The 15,819-nt window shown below is 37.3% G+C and overlaps 1 protein-coding gene across 1 annotated transcript in view; it reads right to left on the bottom strand.

Annotated features, from left to right (window-relative positions):
- Positions 1-14,890, bottom strand: part of LOC140171954 (uncharacterized) — a 35,657-nt gene extending 20,767 nt beyond the window's left edge. The window contains 3 exon segments of the mRNA XM_072195300.1: positions 1,091-1,821; positions 9,280-9,339; positions 14,714-14,890. Of these exon segments, the coding sequence (XP_072051401.1) occupies positions 1,091-1,821; positions 9,280-9,339; positions 14,714-14,843 (921 nt within the window). The 5' untranslated portion in view covers positions 14,844-14,890.
- Between the last annotated feature and the right edge of the window lie 929 nt (positions 14,891-15,819).

Raw genomic sequence — 15,819 nt, 5'->3', positions numbered from 1 at the left:
AAAGTATACCTTTTGGTGTGAATTTTCCCTTGGAAAATGGGCTGATTTTCAATGTTTTGTACAGAAAAAAGAAATCCCAAAACCCTTGATATCTTTTATAATCTGTATTACTTTCATATGCTGATAAAACTGGCAAATAAAGTGTTTTGTCCTAACACTTTTGTGATAATATCACTTCCGATTTGGTAACGATATCTACTGATCTGACAACTAGCCTACAGATCCTGTCATTATCACCTCGTTATCTAGGGCGATATCTTGTAACAAGTGTGATAAATCCTTAATTAGCCTTGAACTTGATATTATCTCATTAAAAATTTGATTATGCCAATCATAATTATGGATAACTCCACTTGAGCTGACCCGACCGAATTGATTTCAATTTTTGTATATCATCATAGCAACAAGTTAAGGAAAGGCTTAATTTATTTGACAAAACTCAAAGATCACATTAAAAAATAACAATGTTAGTCAGTAAAATCCTTTAATTTGGAATTTATTAAAAATGCCATACTTGAGCCTGCACTGGTTAGATCAAGCCTCAAAATAATGCAATGCACTCTCCTGATACATGCAGTTAGTGCAATGTTGTTTGAAAACAATTGGGATATGCCACTTAAATTGGGATATTCCAGTTAAAGGGGAAGACCTGCCAGAGCAGTTCTAGGGTGAACCAAACCTGCCTGGTTATCAAATTACTGAGTGACTTGAGAGGTGCTAATTGATGCAATAACATTTTCACATCAATTAGCACCTGTCAAATTCAGAGATAACCTTCATTACTAACCTTCATTGATAACCAGGCAGGTTTGGTTCACCTCATAATAACTGCTCTGGTGGAGCTTCCTCTTTAAAATGACCCCTATGTAAGACATGACCTCTCACAGAGGGGGTGTAGATTTCAAATGGAATCTCCCACTCAGGTAACCCCATTTGAAATTCACACTCCTTGTGTGGGAGATTAATAAGATCATATCTTCCATATGTAGGGATAATATTTTTCTAATTCCAAAAAAATAGTGCTGTATTTTACTATTTTTCTGGAATCAGGAATAGTAACCCAACTTATCACAAATCATGTACTGTGTACCTTTCTGGGTGGCTTTATCACATTCTTTGGGGTTGATGACACACATGTTACTTCTGATATGCTGTCCGCAGGCTTGCCGACTTCACTGTCAGTGCTTGTATTGCATGATGCTTCACTTGCAGTGCTGCTATCCAAGGCAGAAGTCTCCCCTGCAGAAGCTTCATCATCAGATATTAAACTGACTTCGCAGTCCTGATCTTTGCTATCGCTGATCTCTTTGGAACTAACCACTGCAACTTCTTTGGTATCTGACGACGACAACTTCTCATCTTTGCTTTCGCTTTTTGAGACTCCTTCATTCTTCTTGTCTTCATCTTCATCAAGATTAATGACTTCCTCCTTCGAGGTTGAAGTAGGCTCTTGGTTGGTCTGCAGAAATCGGTCTAGAGGTTTATGCTTCTTTTTACCCGGGGACTTGGCAGCAGGAGCTGCAGCAACGACGTCTTCCGAGCTTGAACTGACTTCTGGCTCAACTACGGGTGGTTCCGGTTCTTTCACCACCCGTAATTTCGCTGATGATGGGGTCTTCTTGCTAGCTGGTTTGGTAACAGATTTCTTGTTGCTTGGAGTTACGTTGATTTTGTCCTTCAACTTGGTAGATGATTCCACAGGGGAGGAAGGATCGGTATCGGTTTCGGAAAGTTTGCGTTTCTTTGACAGCCTATCCGTGGGCGATGGGGAGCAGATTTGAGTCACTGGTGGCGAGCTGATGGGTTGGAAAGGTAGACGAGCTGCAAGATAGAATGAGAAGTTGAATAAGATAAGAGTTTTGTTAATTTGAGGCAACTGTACTTTTTTGGACGTCATTTATTGTAATCCAATTAAATTAAAGCAAAATGTGTCCTAATTAAAACAATCCCCTACTAGTCAATGCACTGATTTTAAACTACATGTTCGTTTGTTTGCCCAGGTTGGTCCGTGGGATACATGCTAATCCATGTAACATGATCAATTTATGACTGATCTGTCCTTCATTATTGACGTCTGATGCTAGCTGTCGTAGCTGACCCTCAGTTATCTCATTCATGTAACTAACCCCATTACTTCCCGTTCCCGACCTCTTTTGGTCTACCGCACTTCATGGAAAATTTGAGGATATGACCCTTGTTTGTGTGGGAGTGAAAGCAAAGTACATATGACAACAGATAATATTCTAAATTGTAAGAATGTGATGGGCAGGCGTGGAAAAAAAATGTTCATTTCCCAGAATCCCAGGAATGCAGACAAATTTTCCTTTGGAACATTTCAGGATTTCCCACATTATTATGAATTTCCTGATCCAAAACATGTTTAATTTCCTTCCAGATTACCCAATTTCTCAGGAATGAGTTCCTGAATTGCCCATTTTTTCCACAAGGCCTGGTTTCAGAGATTGTCTCACATCCCTGATTATTGTATTTGTTACATTAATTAAATGGAAGTTTTTCCGTTCTAAATAAAGTGAAATGGTAAGCTCGGGGCAATTTTCAACAAAAAGTTGCTCAGACTGGTCATGAACATTTGCAGGTTCAGCAGCTGGGCAAATTGCCAATGCCTGTGTTCCTGTTTATTTCAAACATTGTGTGGAACTCCCTTTAAAATAATACTTTTAAAAACTTACTGTATACAATTACCGACTCACTCACCATTTTGCTAGGGATATTCTCTGATTTTTTTGAAATTAAAAGGACATTTCCTGTTTAAAGGGTATTTACTTTAATCTTAAAGGTATGGTCTTCTCCATTCCTCAGGAATAATACAATGTGCAGTGTACAATGTTTACATAATATCTACTTTCCTTTTCCAGTCAAATTTGCAGAAATATACTTAAATTCAACTTCCTTTATATTTGGCAGACTTGTCAATAACTTTTAATAAGTTTCTAAAGTGATTATAATTTATTCAACTGTTGTCAAGTGCAACCAAATTAATTTTGCCATACATGTAGATGTGGCAAAATGATCTATTTTTGAAATTGCAAGTTTCCTGTCTGACTCGATCCTTTCCTTTAACCTCGAGGAGTCGTCACGGTTTTGATATTTTATGGTATTTGCCGACTCTTTAAGTATTTCTAGTATCCACACAGACATCCATGTCAATTGTAACTGTTTGTGAGCTAATCCCCAGGAACATGTACGTGATTGTTATGACGAAATATGCGTTCCACATGGTGCTATGACTGGGCATAGCCTTGATTTAATCTAATTAGGAAATAGTTTAGTGGTGACATTATGTGCTGGCGAAAATGTTCTTAGATTCTGAAAATAAACTTTATTTCATTTTAGCAATAATCTTTTTTACATAGTGCTGGCTTGCCAAAATATGATAATACAATGAATCAATCAGTCTCGTGCAAGGGTGAAAATAAGTGGGAGACGGGAGCCGTTTAGCCCCAAAACCCTGAAATGGCCCCTGGGCCCATCTAAATTTAAGCTGACAGGGGACACTTTTCTTCAGAAACTGGCCCCTGGTCACTACACCCAGAAATTAAATTCCATAGCCATATATTAATGCATGATGAACTTATTCAGAACAAATATATGGGCCCCTTGTTGATTAGAAGTGGCCCCTGGTTCCATGTTGAATAAAGTGAACCAGGGGCCATTTTGTGTAAAAAAGGAGCCCCTGGTTCATCATTTCTTATTTTCACCCTTGGTCTTGGGAGGTCAGAGTGGAGGGCTTTATAAATCTCCATCTTCAATTTTGCTAATTTGCTACAGTACATGGGCAATTCCGTATGAGAGACCAAATTCCAAATGGTGAAAATTGTTAATATCTCCAAAAACACTGGTGTCACAATTACAAATTTGGTATTAAATGATAGAGTATAACAATATCTTTAATTTGATGGGTATTGCAGTTAAATATTGAAATATGTTTACTACTGATTTTTTTCAAAAAACTTAATTTTCTGCCCAAAATTTTGTTTTTGAAAATGCAAACATACATGTTTTGATCCTTTATTTTCACCCCTGAACTAGGTCTCAAAGTCAGAGATGCTACTCAGTTTTATTCAAAAATCTTGGAACTGGTGATAAAACCTGAAAAAGCATGTGAATGTAGGCCAGAAAGACCCAAAACGGGCTGAAAATACGTACAGGCCTCGAATTAAGAATCTGAGGGGGCACGGCAACTTTTTTAGGGCAAGTTGATAATTGCCTTGGATTTTCACTGAAAAAGCAAGGCAGCACGGCAGTTTGTAATATTTCAAGAGGGCATCATGGCAACTGTTGAAAATTTGAGAAGGGCACCAAGGCAATTTCTCAAAACTGAAGAAAACACACACAAACAGTCTGATAAATGATTTTATAATAAAGGGGCAAGGCTGGGGCACCGACGGCAACTTCATTAGAGGGCACAGCGAGTGACTGCCTTGGGTAAAAGACATATTTTGAGGGCATTACGGCAGTGGGGATGGGCACCCACAGCAAAATGCCATGGGTGCCTTGGGTTAATTCGAGGGCTATATAAAAATGTGGGAATTTGGACTCACAAAAAACCTGAATTCAGGCCTGCAAAGTAGCATCTCTGCAAAGTGCCAAGTGATTATTTTATTGGGGATATACATTTGCCCTGTCCATTGAGCGCATCCAGATATTTTTGGCTCACCCCCTAAAGAAGATATGGGAAAATCTTAATCTTTTTAAGATCTGACCTCGTAAATCATAAGACAAATGAAATAAGAAAAAACAAAGGAGAGATCATAGCCAGCAGTAGTACATAGAGTATCATGCCTCACGGATTTCATCACAGTCTTACCTTATAGCACGCTGGTAAGCAGCGCTTGAGATGGTGTTAATCGATAGTCGATAACCGATAATCAATGATCAATCAGCTATGAATATTTAATTGGATTCTAAAAATAATGATCACGGACTCTCATGTTCAAAGGTGTGTGTGTGTGTGGGGGGGTGTATACCCCTCGCATGTTGGTGCTCGAATTGCTGAGGATTTGCTTTTTACCCATAAAGAAGACATGGGAAAACTCAAACTTATTGGGAATCCCATGTCTTCTTTAGGGTAGGTGCCGTTAATTTCTGGAATAGCCCATTGAGTGCTGTTGCTCATTTTTGCAGGTCTATTTAGAAATATGGGATGAATGCACCCTTCAATTAAATTCAAAATACTTTTTGGGAATTACAATAAGGCGCCAAAAATAACAAAACTTACAGGCCCCAACGGACCCAGATTTTGCATTTTGGAATATGGTACGGTAATCTTTTCTTTTCTTTTTGCTAAAATCATGAATGTAAAGTTAGATATTCATTTTTTTGGCCAAAATTGATTGATTTTGACTGGGAAGTTTTTGAAGAAAAAAAAAATCCAAAACATTTCAATCACATTTTTTGTAGAAGACAAAAGATTGTCAGCAAATGAGGAAGTCTTCTGCAGGATCAAGAAGGGTTGGCAGCTCTGCAGGGTAGTGAGTTTTTTGTTGCCTACATGTAAATGAAATGGTGGGGGGGGGGGATAGGGATATAACCATGGGTCATTTGGTGACAGTATAAAGAGTCGGAATCTAATCATAATTTACACAAAGTTTTTATGGGGTCATTTGGTTGACAACAAAATGATGGCAACTAAGTGCAAAATGCCAGTTGTTTATTTTATTTTCACCAAAACTTCTTACCTTTTTAAAGTTCAGAACTTTTTATGTCATTAAAAAAAAGACAATAAAACAAGTTATATAAATTGCAATCTGACTATTTCTTTGCCCAAACTGAAGAATCATTAAGCCTGTTATTAAAGATCTTAGCAGGTGATTAATTATATGACAATGGCCTAAGATAACAAATTTGGCTTATCTGACCTAATCAGCAGCAAATGTCGGAGCAGTCTCTATCCGATCCATGAATCACAAATCTACTGGACAATAAAATGCCTGGACATAGACACTGCAACTTCCCGTAATCGTCCTGAATGGCTCAGACGAAAAGTCAGCAAAAGCACAAAAAGTAATGCTCCATACACACGCATGCAGCCTTCTTTCCAACTACTTCATTGTGAGTCATCTCAGGAAATACTCTCAATATTTTTCCTTTTTGTGTAGATGCATATCAAACATACACACATACATGTCAATTTTTTTATGTGTGAAAAACTGAAGTCTGGGTGAAAGTTGGATTTTTAAAGCAGAATTTGCAGTTGCCAAAATTGGATGTTTAAAAAAAAATTCCATGCATACAATGTATGATTGTGAATGATTGTGATACAAATTTGTAAAATTGTTGGCAAATGGCGCTGAGATTGCTAAACATTGTGAATGACAGCTGTCTGGGAAGGCCCAATCTGGGAAAATACTACTACACACTGACGGATTATAGCACTTCTTTGTTTGCCTACCAAGATTGGGAATTATAACAGTGGAATTATACTTCAAGAAGATCTTCTAACTGGAATATATACCAACCGACAAAAAGCGATTTAATTTTTATTTTCTCCAATAGCCGCACAATGGCTCTGAAGCTCCAATTAGTCGCCGATCCAATGGAATCTAACGCGAAGGTGCCAAAAAATCGCCGCAGAAATGGTAAACCCCAACATAATCCTCCGCAGCAGAGACAAAAGAAGCCACATTACGACGGCAGAAGATGCAATGACAAGAGGCATGAGCAGCAGAATCACGACAGATCAAGAAACTATATTGATATCATTTCATACGACAGGAGGGAACTCCGCACTGACAAGAGGTGCAACCTCCAGAATTATGAGAAGCAATTAAAAATCCAAGAGGCGTATGATGGCAGAAGATCTTCTCCCCATATGTATGAGGGTATCTCACACCAGGACTTGAGCACAAAGAATAAATCAAAGAAAACCTGGCTTAGGTTATTGTTCAGAATGCATCAGGTAAGTCTAGATATTAAAGCCATGCGTTTCTTAAGTTTTAAGTGTGTATAGACTTTGGAACATTTGGAACACAAAGTATGAAAATTGCAAGACAGTTCATCCACATCCACAGAGATCCACTTTGGCAGCAGGGTTGTAGCTAGGATATTTTTAGTGATGGGTGACATTTGATGAAAATCTTGCATATTTGGCATTTTTTTGCCAAAATGGACCAAATTCATGACTAATTCAATAAAATGTTAAATGGTGCAAATTTGGCCTCTGAGTGGTGGGCTCCAGTGCTTAAATCGAAGTCGAGTGGTGGGCTCCAAAACAGTGGTGGGCTCTTCCGCCCACCGTAGCTCTACAACCCTGTTTGGCAGGCCTTTTCGTTTTGAAATTTGAGGAGAGCTGGAGATGTCACTCACCTTTTGATGCGAGCTATAAATCACTTCCCTTCATTGCAAGGGGAGCTATTTCTTCTGACTTCATCACCTGATAGTTTCGCAGAGGTTTATTCACAAATTATCAGTAAAACAACTTGCTATCAACCAGAGGCTGAAAAAATGTTTTTTTCCATGCAAGCAATCCAGAATTTCCCTCCAGTTTTACCAAATTTCCCTCCAGTATGACATACTTCCCTTATGTATTTCTTTATTTTTTTGGTCAAAAACCAAAAATTTCCCGGCAATGAGCTTCCCATATTGCCCACTTTTTCCTGCCATGCTGATGATCAACTTGAAATCTTGGGTTTACCCAATTGAATTCAAAATTACACTTTTTGTAGAGGCGTGAACTCTTAGCTCGCTCACTCACCACCTTAACAGCTTGACCACACTCTTTACAAATTTCCAGGGAGCAGTTTGAACAGCTCTCCTTATTAAATAATAAATAGTACCCTCAAGTATGCTGACAGCCCACCTAGAAAATTTAAAAAACAAGGCCTGCTTTGGGATCGGATATCTTTGAAACTAGTATTTAAATTATAATGGATCAACAGGTTAGTCTGTTTTGCATCTCAATCAACTCTTCACTAAGCCTAATGCACTTCATGGGGAATATGGAACATTTGACACCCAAAGAGTAGATTCAACTTTCAAGATGAGTCACCCAGGAAAAAAAATACTAAGGCGCCCTGGATAAGGATGCACCAATTCAGCATAAAAGTGGTTACGTAATTCTCTTGGTTACCGGATCACGCTATTTTAGGGGAGCGTGGCCGAGCGGTTAAGGCGTTGGACTGTGAATCCAAGGGTCCCGGGTTCGAATCTGAGTGGGTCCACTTGAACTCAGCTGTCTCTTTTGTGTCCTTGAGCAAGGCACTTTACTCTACTTGCTTAGTGCTTCGGAGGGCACTTTAAGCCGTTGGTCCCGTGTACATGTATTTTCTCACATTAATGCAGTATGCACGTTAAAGAACGTCACAGGCTATTCGAAAAGAGCATCATCCCATTCCCGGTACTGTTGGCTATACTTCAAAAATACATTCATCTGCTATAGGAGTAAAAAAATAAGTACAGCTTGTCTGTACGCAGTGCGATATGAGGGAGGCACTAATATGGAAGAAGAAGAGTGCCATTTAGTGATATATTTTTGTGTGGTGAATGGTGATTGTTTTGATCGTGGTTCATTACTCAAGAGTGTGATCCCATTGACCTAGTAACATTACAACTTCGATACTGAATTGACCCTAGTGCATACACAGTATATCTGAATAGGCCCCGTTATCGATTGTCGAAAGTATTGATAGTCAGAAAATTCAGACTTCCGACATGTTGGTAAACTCAATGGTAGTATCAATACACAAATGATATGGCACAGGCACACATGCTCAGATTATCCCTAATTACCGTACCATCTCCCAATTCCAAGCTGAGTCATCATGTCGTCTCAAACCCCTCCAGAAGATCCCCCCAAAAGACTTGGCACGGTCGTTTTGTTATGTAGGGGGCCTATTCTGTTGTATAATAAACATTGAAGAAATGTAAATTGCATCTTGAAATTGAAAAAGAAAATGTGTCAATATATCAATACTGTATCACCCCCCCCCACACCCGGTGTCGAATCAATACAGCTAATACTGAGGATTAAACAGTAAGCACAACCCGTTTCATTCCATTTTTAAACATTAGGCGACAATCCGCGACATCCTTTTTTTCTTTGTAAGGCAAAAAAAAAAGTTTTGTCTCAAAGCTCACAAGTGGTTTGAAAACAAATGAGAAATGTGATTTTTTTATTTTTATGGTACCGTATCTAAGATAAAAAAATACAAAAAAAGTTTTGCATTTCTTTTCTTTTTTTTTTCAAATCGCGCAATTATACAAATGCGCCGCAAGCTTTGAGACAGACCTTTTTTGCCCAATACAAAATTTTGTACAAACCTTGTTTCAACTTTTTAGCTGGGGGAGTTGCACAAACATCGCCTGGATTCTTGGCTGTTCCTGTAATGGAAGAGAAACAATAATTCTATATTATTATGTATGTATAAAGCACATGATGAAAACACAATTTTGGAAGACAAAAATCGCACCATGAAATGCCGAAAAACTTATAATATATGCACAGGCCGGTGTGGCCCTTTGCGCTCTGCCGAGTAAGCCTCCTCCATTCAGTTCTGTCTGTTGCTTGTGTCTTTGCTTCATGTGGGGTCATTCCCAAGTCCCTGAGTCTGAATTTGGTCCTTCCATCTGGTTGGTGGACGACCTGGTGGTCTTTTTTCTTGCTTAAGTCATTAATGTAAGCTTGGTGGGGAAGCCGAAATAGAGGCATCCTGAAGATGTGCCCAGCCCATTTCAAACGTCTCCGCAGATAACATCATTGATGGAGCTAGTGATGTTGAGACTGTCTGATGGAATTGTTGCGGATTTTGTCGAGTAGCCAAAAAACACTCAATATTTATATTATTTTAAGTTTTCAGGGTTATCTCAGACTAGATTTCAGCTGTTTATGCTATTGCCTACCGGTAGTAGGCCTACATATGCTTGGCATAAAAAAAAAGCAACTGCACCCATGAATAAGTTTTCCTCAAGATAAGAATTTAATTATGCATTGGTTTTGCGCACATTTCTATGTTCTATCTTTTGGATGATACACAAAAAAATATATTTGGAGCCAGGGTTCGATTTAACTTGTGTCATGGAGCAAAATGCTCCCCATTTTGGACAACCTGTTATACAAATTTCAGCTTGTATAGCAATTTTTACAATGTAAACATATATGCTAATATTATAAGAACATCACCTAATTAAGGTTTTCGCTAAAAAATTGCTACGCACATTTTTCAAAGTAAATCGAACCCTGTTTGGAGCCAAAATGTGCGATTTGCACTGAAAAAAATATACGCAATTGTGTATTTTCAACAGGCTACCAGTTAAATCATACTGAAGCTCTCACCAATACCATTTCCCGCTTCCCAGGTACCCGAGTTCCCACCCATCCTTGGCTCCAGGGCAAATTTCTAGTAACGGGTTACCCGAAAAAAAAAAAAAAAGTTGATTAAAAAAAAATAAAAAATCAACACAATGAATACATTGAATTAGTATGCATTGCTAGCTGTTCATATTGAAGGAAAAGGTCCGATTAAAAATGTACAAGTTTATCCAGCTTTGGAAAAAAACAAATTGGCATTTTTTTAAGGGGAGCCTACCATATTTCTCCCTTTTCCAACCTATAAACAAGCAAGGAACACACTGTTTGACAGAGGTGTAAGTGAGGTAACGATCCACTCCCTGAAAAAAAAAAAAAATTGTTGGCCACATTTCCGGAACACTTACATGTACACCTCTGGTTTGACTTTCAGGGTAGGACTAGGGGCAGGAAGTTTTTGAAAAAAAACTTCCCCCCCACTAAAAAACCCACAAAAATAAAATTCCCCCACCAGTGCATGAGTGACAGTGTACAGTGTACTATGCATGAATTTTTTTTAAATAACTCCCATGCTCCTAGGCAATATCTAGTGCAAAAAATAATAAAAAATCTTGGCCGCCCCATCTTCCAGCCCCCCTGGAAGGCAACTTATTTAGGGTACCATACCAGTTAACTTCTTTAAAAAAAAAATTAATATAAAAAATAAAATAAGGTAAATAAGTACGGTAGTCATTTTAGTCAGAGAATGTTGCTATCTTTTTTCAGTCGGAAAGCCTTGACATTTTTGGCAACAGGCATGACAGGTGTTATTTATTCTGTTATAAATTTTGATGAAAGTTATTTCAATGAGTCAACTGTAATTTGCTCGAGAAGTCTAGCCAAGAATTTGCTCACCGATAGCTTCCCATTCTAGGCTAGAGACCATTGCATTCAAAAACTATTAGATTAAATAAATTTCGTTTGCACAAAACCAGAAATTTACTCACGATTGACGGTTTCGTCTATCATGGGCGATAGACATCTATAGAATGATGATGGTAGATCCTCACCACTTCCGGTTTGCCGGATCCCGACCGTAGATGGTGTATCAGCCAGGAGAGGATCATAAACGTGACTTAAGATCATAAGATCATAAACGTGACTGGCTGATACACCATCTACGGTCGGGATCCGGCAAACCGGAAGTGGTGAGGATCTACCATCATCATTCTGAAGATGTCTAACGCCCATGATAGACGAAACCGTCAATCGTGAGTAAATTTCTGGTTTTGTGCAAACGAAATTTATTTAATCTGTACCGTATATCTACAAACCTGATGAATCTATTCAGTGATTCAAAAACTAGTCGGATTCGCTGAAGCATGACACTGTGTAAAGCAATGGAAGTTCATAAGTAGACACAGCCGATCATGACAGGCGATCAAAAATGTTAAAATTACACTCAGCAAAATTTTAGACTGTCCAAAATATATACTGCCAACTCATAAAAATACCATTTAGAACAAAAAATTGTCCAACCGAAAAATGATAGCAAACATGGCAAATGCATAACTATTGTATGCAAATTCGAAGCTAGAGTTCTCCGACCAGGCCTAGAAATCTGTGGTAGTGCAGGAAAATCCATTTGGATTCTCGCAAGAAAATTGTACAAAATCCTATTCTGAACCTGTAGTCTGTACAGCACAGATCATTGACTATAGGCTATTTAAGTCAAAATGCAATTTTAGCAAAATTTAACAAAATGTTTGATGCGATCACCCATCGTTTATCAGCTGTGCTTACTTCTTAACTTCTACAAGGTGTCATGCATGCATGCAGGGTTTGGCGTTAACCCCCGATCGGGGGTGAATAACCCCCTAAATTTAAAAAATATTAATTTTTCACCCTCCATATATTGGGAATGTGCAAGCTAGGGGGTGAACTCTGCAGCTCTGACCCTCTACTTTTGGACCTTACTCCTACCCGGGTCTACACCTGACTACATGTACACTGCAAAATATTTTTTACCCCCGAGATTTAAAGGAGTATTTAGTGATCCTAGCATCCTCTTTTTATGACATTTTTCAGTACATATCCACAAAAAAAAGCATATTCCCAAAATTTCAGTTGATTCCGATATTGCGTTTGCGAGTTATGCATGATTTATGTGTATTACACTGCTCCATAGGTACAATACGTTGTAATTTCGTTCTGGTGCACCAGAACGAAATTCAAATTTTACGATATCTTTGCTAAACGAATTAATCTGCAAGAAATATTTTGTACATAAACATTATGTAGCCAGAGTATTCCAGTGATATAAAAATCTCAACTTTTTTGAGAAAAGTGGGGGATGAGGCTGTGCTGTGGATCACGAAATGCCCTTTTAATTTTCACCCCATGTATTTGGATTTTCTGCAAGCTCGGGAGTGAAAAACACGGGAAAACAACCCCTGACCTTCGGGCCTTAATGCTACCCCTGCATGCATGCATGCTTCACCGAATCCGACTAAATTTTGAATGCAAGCCGGCGCATGTGCATATCATACAATGTCATGATGTATGTGTCACACACACTGACACTGTGTGTGAAGCTAGACTTCTCTTGCATGCTTGCTTGAGACGGTGGAGGTGCGAGTACCTCGCCCTCGGGCTACCTATACGATCATTCATGACGATACGGATAGACACACTGACTGACACACGGGTCGGAACATGGCATGGGAAGATCAACTTAAATTTAAAAATTTGGAAATCTTCTCATATAACAAAACATGTATAAGGCTCAAAATAAGCTAAGGTGTCATAAAAGTGTAACACACAATTATTTTTCCAGCTCTTTTCTTTTGGTCTCCAACCAGGTTTAAATTATAGTATGCACATATATCGTTCATAATACACTAAAAGAAAGTTAAGTTATAGACCATTTACTTCACAAATTTAATTTTCTAGACCTTGCGTACGTTATATTTGACAGACACAATTTTGATGATTTTCTGCAATCAAATAAAAATTTATAAAGTATTACATAAGGTATTTTGTGGTTATTTAGGTGTAGGACCTACAGCAACTGATTGTGGAAAAAATGTGTCCAAATATTACAATAAGGAGGATAAATTGTTATAAATAAAATATGTGTGTCTGTCAAGCCATAACATACGCAAAGATGTCTGTCAAATGTAACATACAGAATAATAATTTGGCAAAAACAGTAGTTCAAGATGGGAAATTGAATAAAGATCACATGCAGTTTATAAATCACATGTTTTAAAACACTTTTATAAACTCTAAACTATCATCATAATGTGAACATCAAGTGATTTTAATTTTTTAAACGTATTATGTATGTTACTTTTGACAGACACATACAAATCTAGCGTATGTTACTTATGCGTACAAATGTTTGACAGACAACACTTAACAACGGATTGTGTCATCAAAAAAGCTTCTCCTCACAAAGTGATAGTGCCACAAAGCTAGGTGGAGCTAAATGCTATGTCATGTAGCATAATTAGCTGTATCACCCTAGTTTAGCAGGAATTACAGCACCGTCTTGCGTATGTTACTATTTGACAGACATTTCAAGAAAATTTTTAAAATTGTCATATGTTCAAAAAGATGGCAGCCACTTACAAATTGATTATAATATGGAGAAATGAAGTTATTTACAATAGATTTACCCTTTAGTTTATGCTTCAAGTCTTTGTTTATAAAAAACTGAGGGACTTCAAAATCAATCAAAAGTTTGACAGACAATAGTAACATACATAAGGCAAACTTTGAAATCCTTTTTTGATCTGTTAACTTATAATTCATAATGCCTCTTTCTGTTTTTTTGATTGGTTTACTGCACCATTTTGGGAAACAGGTCACATGAATTTCTATAAGGATCCATAAAAAAATTAAAAGCTGTTGAAAAAGGCGCCTCTTTGGCATGTTACAAATAAAATTATAAAAATAGGCATTTTTACAGCTATTTTTTATTATTTTTATTATTTAGAGTGAAAGGATTTTACTTAAATTGTGTATGCTATGTCTTTACTACCTAAACTTGCCACTAAACTAGCAAATATTCCATTTCTATAATTATTATTTTAAAAAAAAGATGTCAAAATATATGGCATTAATATGACACCTTAGCATATTTTGAGCCATAATGATAATCTCAATCAGTTGACATTCAGTCCAATAATTTTGCATTATTTTTACTTTCAGCTCACTGAGCCGATTTATTTTTACATTTCTATGATTACATTACACATAATACACTGCACAACAATAAAATTATAATGTATATGACACACATGCACAGGGCATGCAGGGCCAGGCCTATACAGTCACACATACACACACACATTTTATAAACAACAGTCAGTGCAGTGAGTGTCAAACCAAAAAATGATCAAGATGATCAGGCATGAACTGATGAACTTATTGATGCATACAGGCCCTCGAAAACAAACTAATTACCTGGAGATGTAAGGCATCTTTTTCTAGATTCCATATCAGCACCTGATGAGTTGTTTGCTTCTAATTCACCCAGCATTTTAAGCTCCGAATTTACCACCCTTCGCCCCTGTTGTTGTGGCAGTGAGCTCATCAAAATACTGGATCGAAGTTGGCGCGAAATGTTGGAGCCAACTATTCTTTTAGATTAACTCACACGATTGGTCAATAGCCAACATTATCCATAAATCTAACCAATAGTGATATCGTACTCATTTCACCTCGGCCTGCGAAAAGCTTAAGAAAAGAGCAGCTGATTAGTTGGATTGGGCAAAAAATCTATCAAATATCCAATCAAATTAGCCGTTATAAAGCATAGAAATTGTTACAAGGCTGACATTTATAAATTCGTGGGTGGCGCACAAACAAGAAATCCGGATAAAAAGAAACCATTCAAGTCCTCTGTTCATTCATATCAATTGATCATCACTGATCATGGGCTATGACTTGTGGCCCCCAGAAGCTCCCAGAGTCAGTGAGCGAATTTCAAAAATGGCAAAAAAAACCAAAAAATGCTTGAAAAATCATAAAATCATAATAAATAAATAAATAAATAAATATAGGCCTACATTTTAGTCCTACCGGTAGACTTGATAAATTCATCTGTGAGGTCAAATTTGGGCAAAAATGCTCATATTAGCTCATATTTGGAGGATATAGACCTATCTATAAAAAAAGCAGGCTTATTTGGCCCAAATTTTTGTTGGTCAACGTAACATTTTGGGCCAAAAATTTTTTATTAATTTTTCAAAACTAAAATATCTAGGAAAAGTTATTTAACCAACTTTGCACCAAAAATGGTCAAAAAATGCTTAATTTTCATAAAAATCATAAAAATGCCTGATTTTCGCCCAAATTTTATTTTTTTGGTGAAGTTGGTCAAAATTTAAAAAAATAAAAAAACTGTTCCCAGATATATTTATCTAGTTTTGAAAATTCAATAAAAAAACAAAATTAGGAATGAAATAGGCCTAGCAATTTTATTTGTAGCCTACAATTATTTGTTCTGCTCTAAATTAAAGGGGACAATATGATCAATGAAAACTAACATATAAATATGAATCTATTCT

Source organism: Amphiura filiformis, chromosome 15 (assembly GCF_039555335.1).
Source record: "Amphiura filiformis chromosome 15, Afil_fr2py, whole genome shotgun sequence".
Classification (NCBI taxonomy): Eukaryota; Metazoa; Echinodermata; class Ophiuroidea; order Amphilepidida; family Amphiuridae; genus Amphiura; species Amphiura filiformis.
Note: the sequence above shows the minus strand (reverse complement) of the source record. Positions and strands in the feature narration are given on the sequence as shown.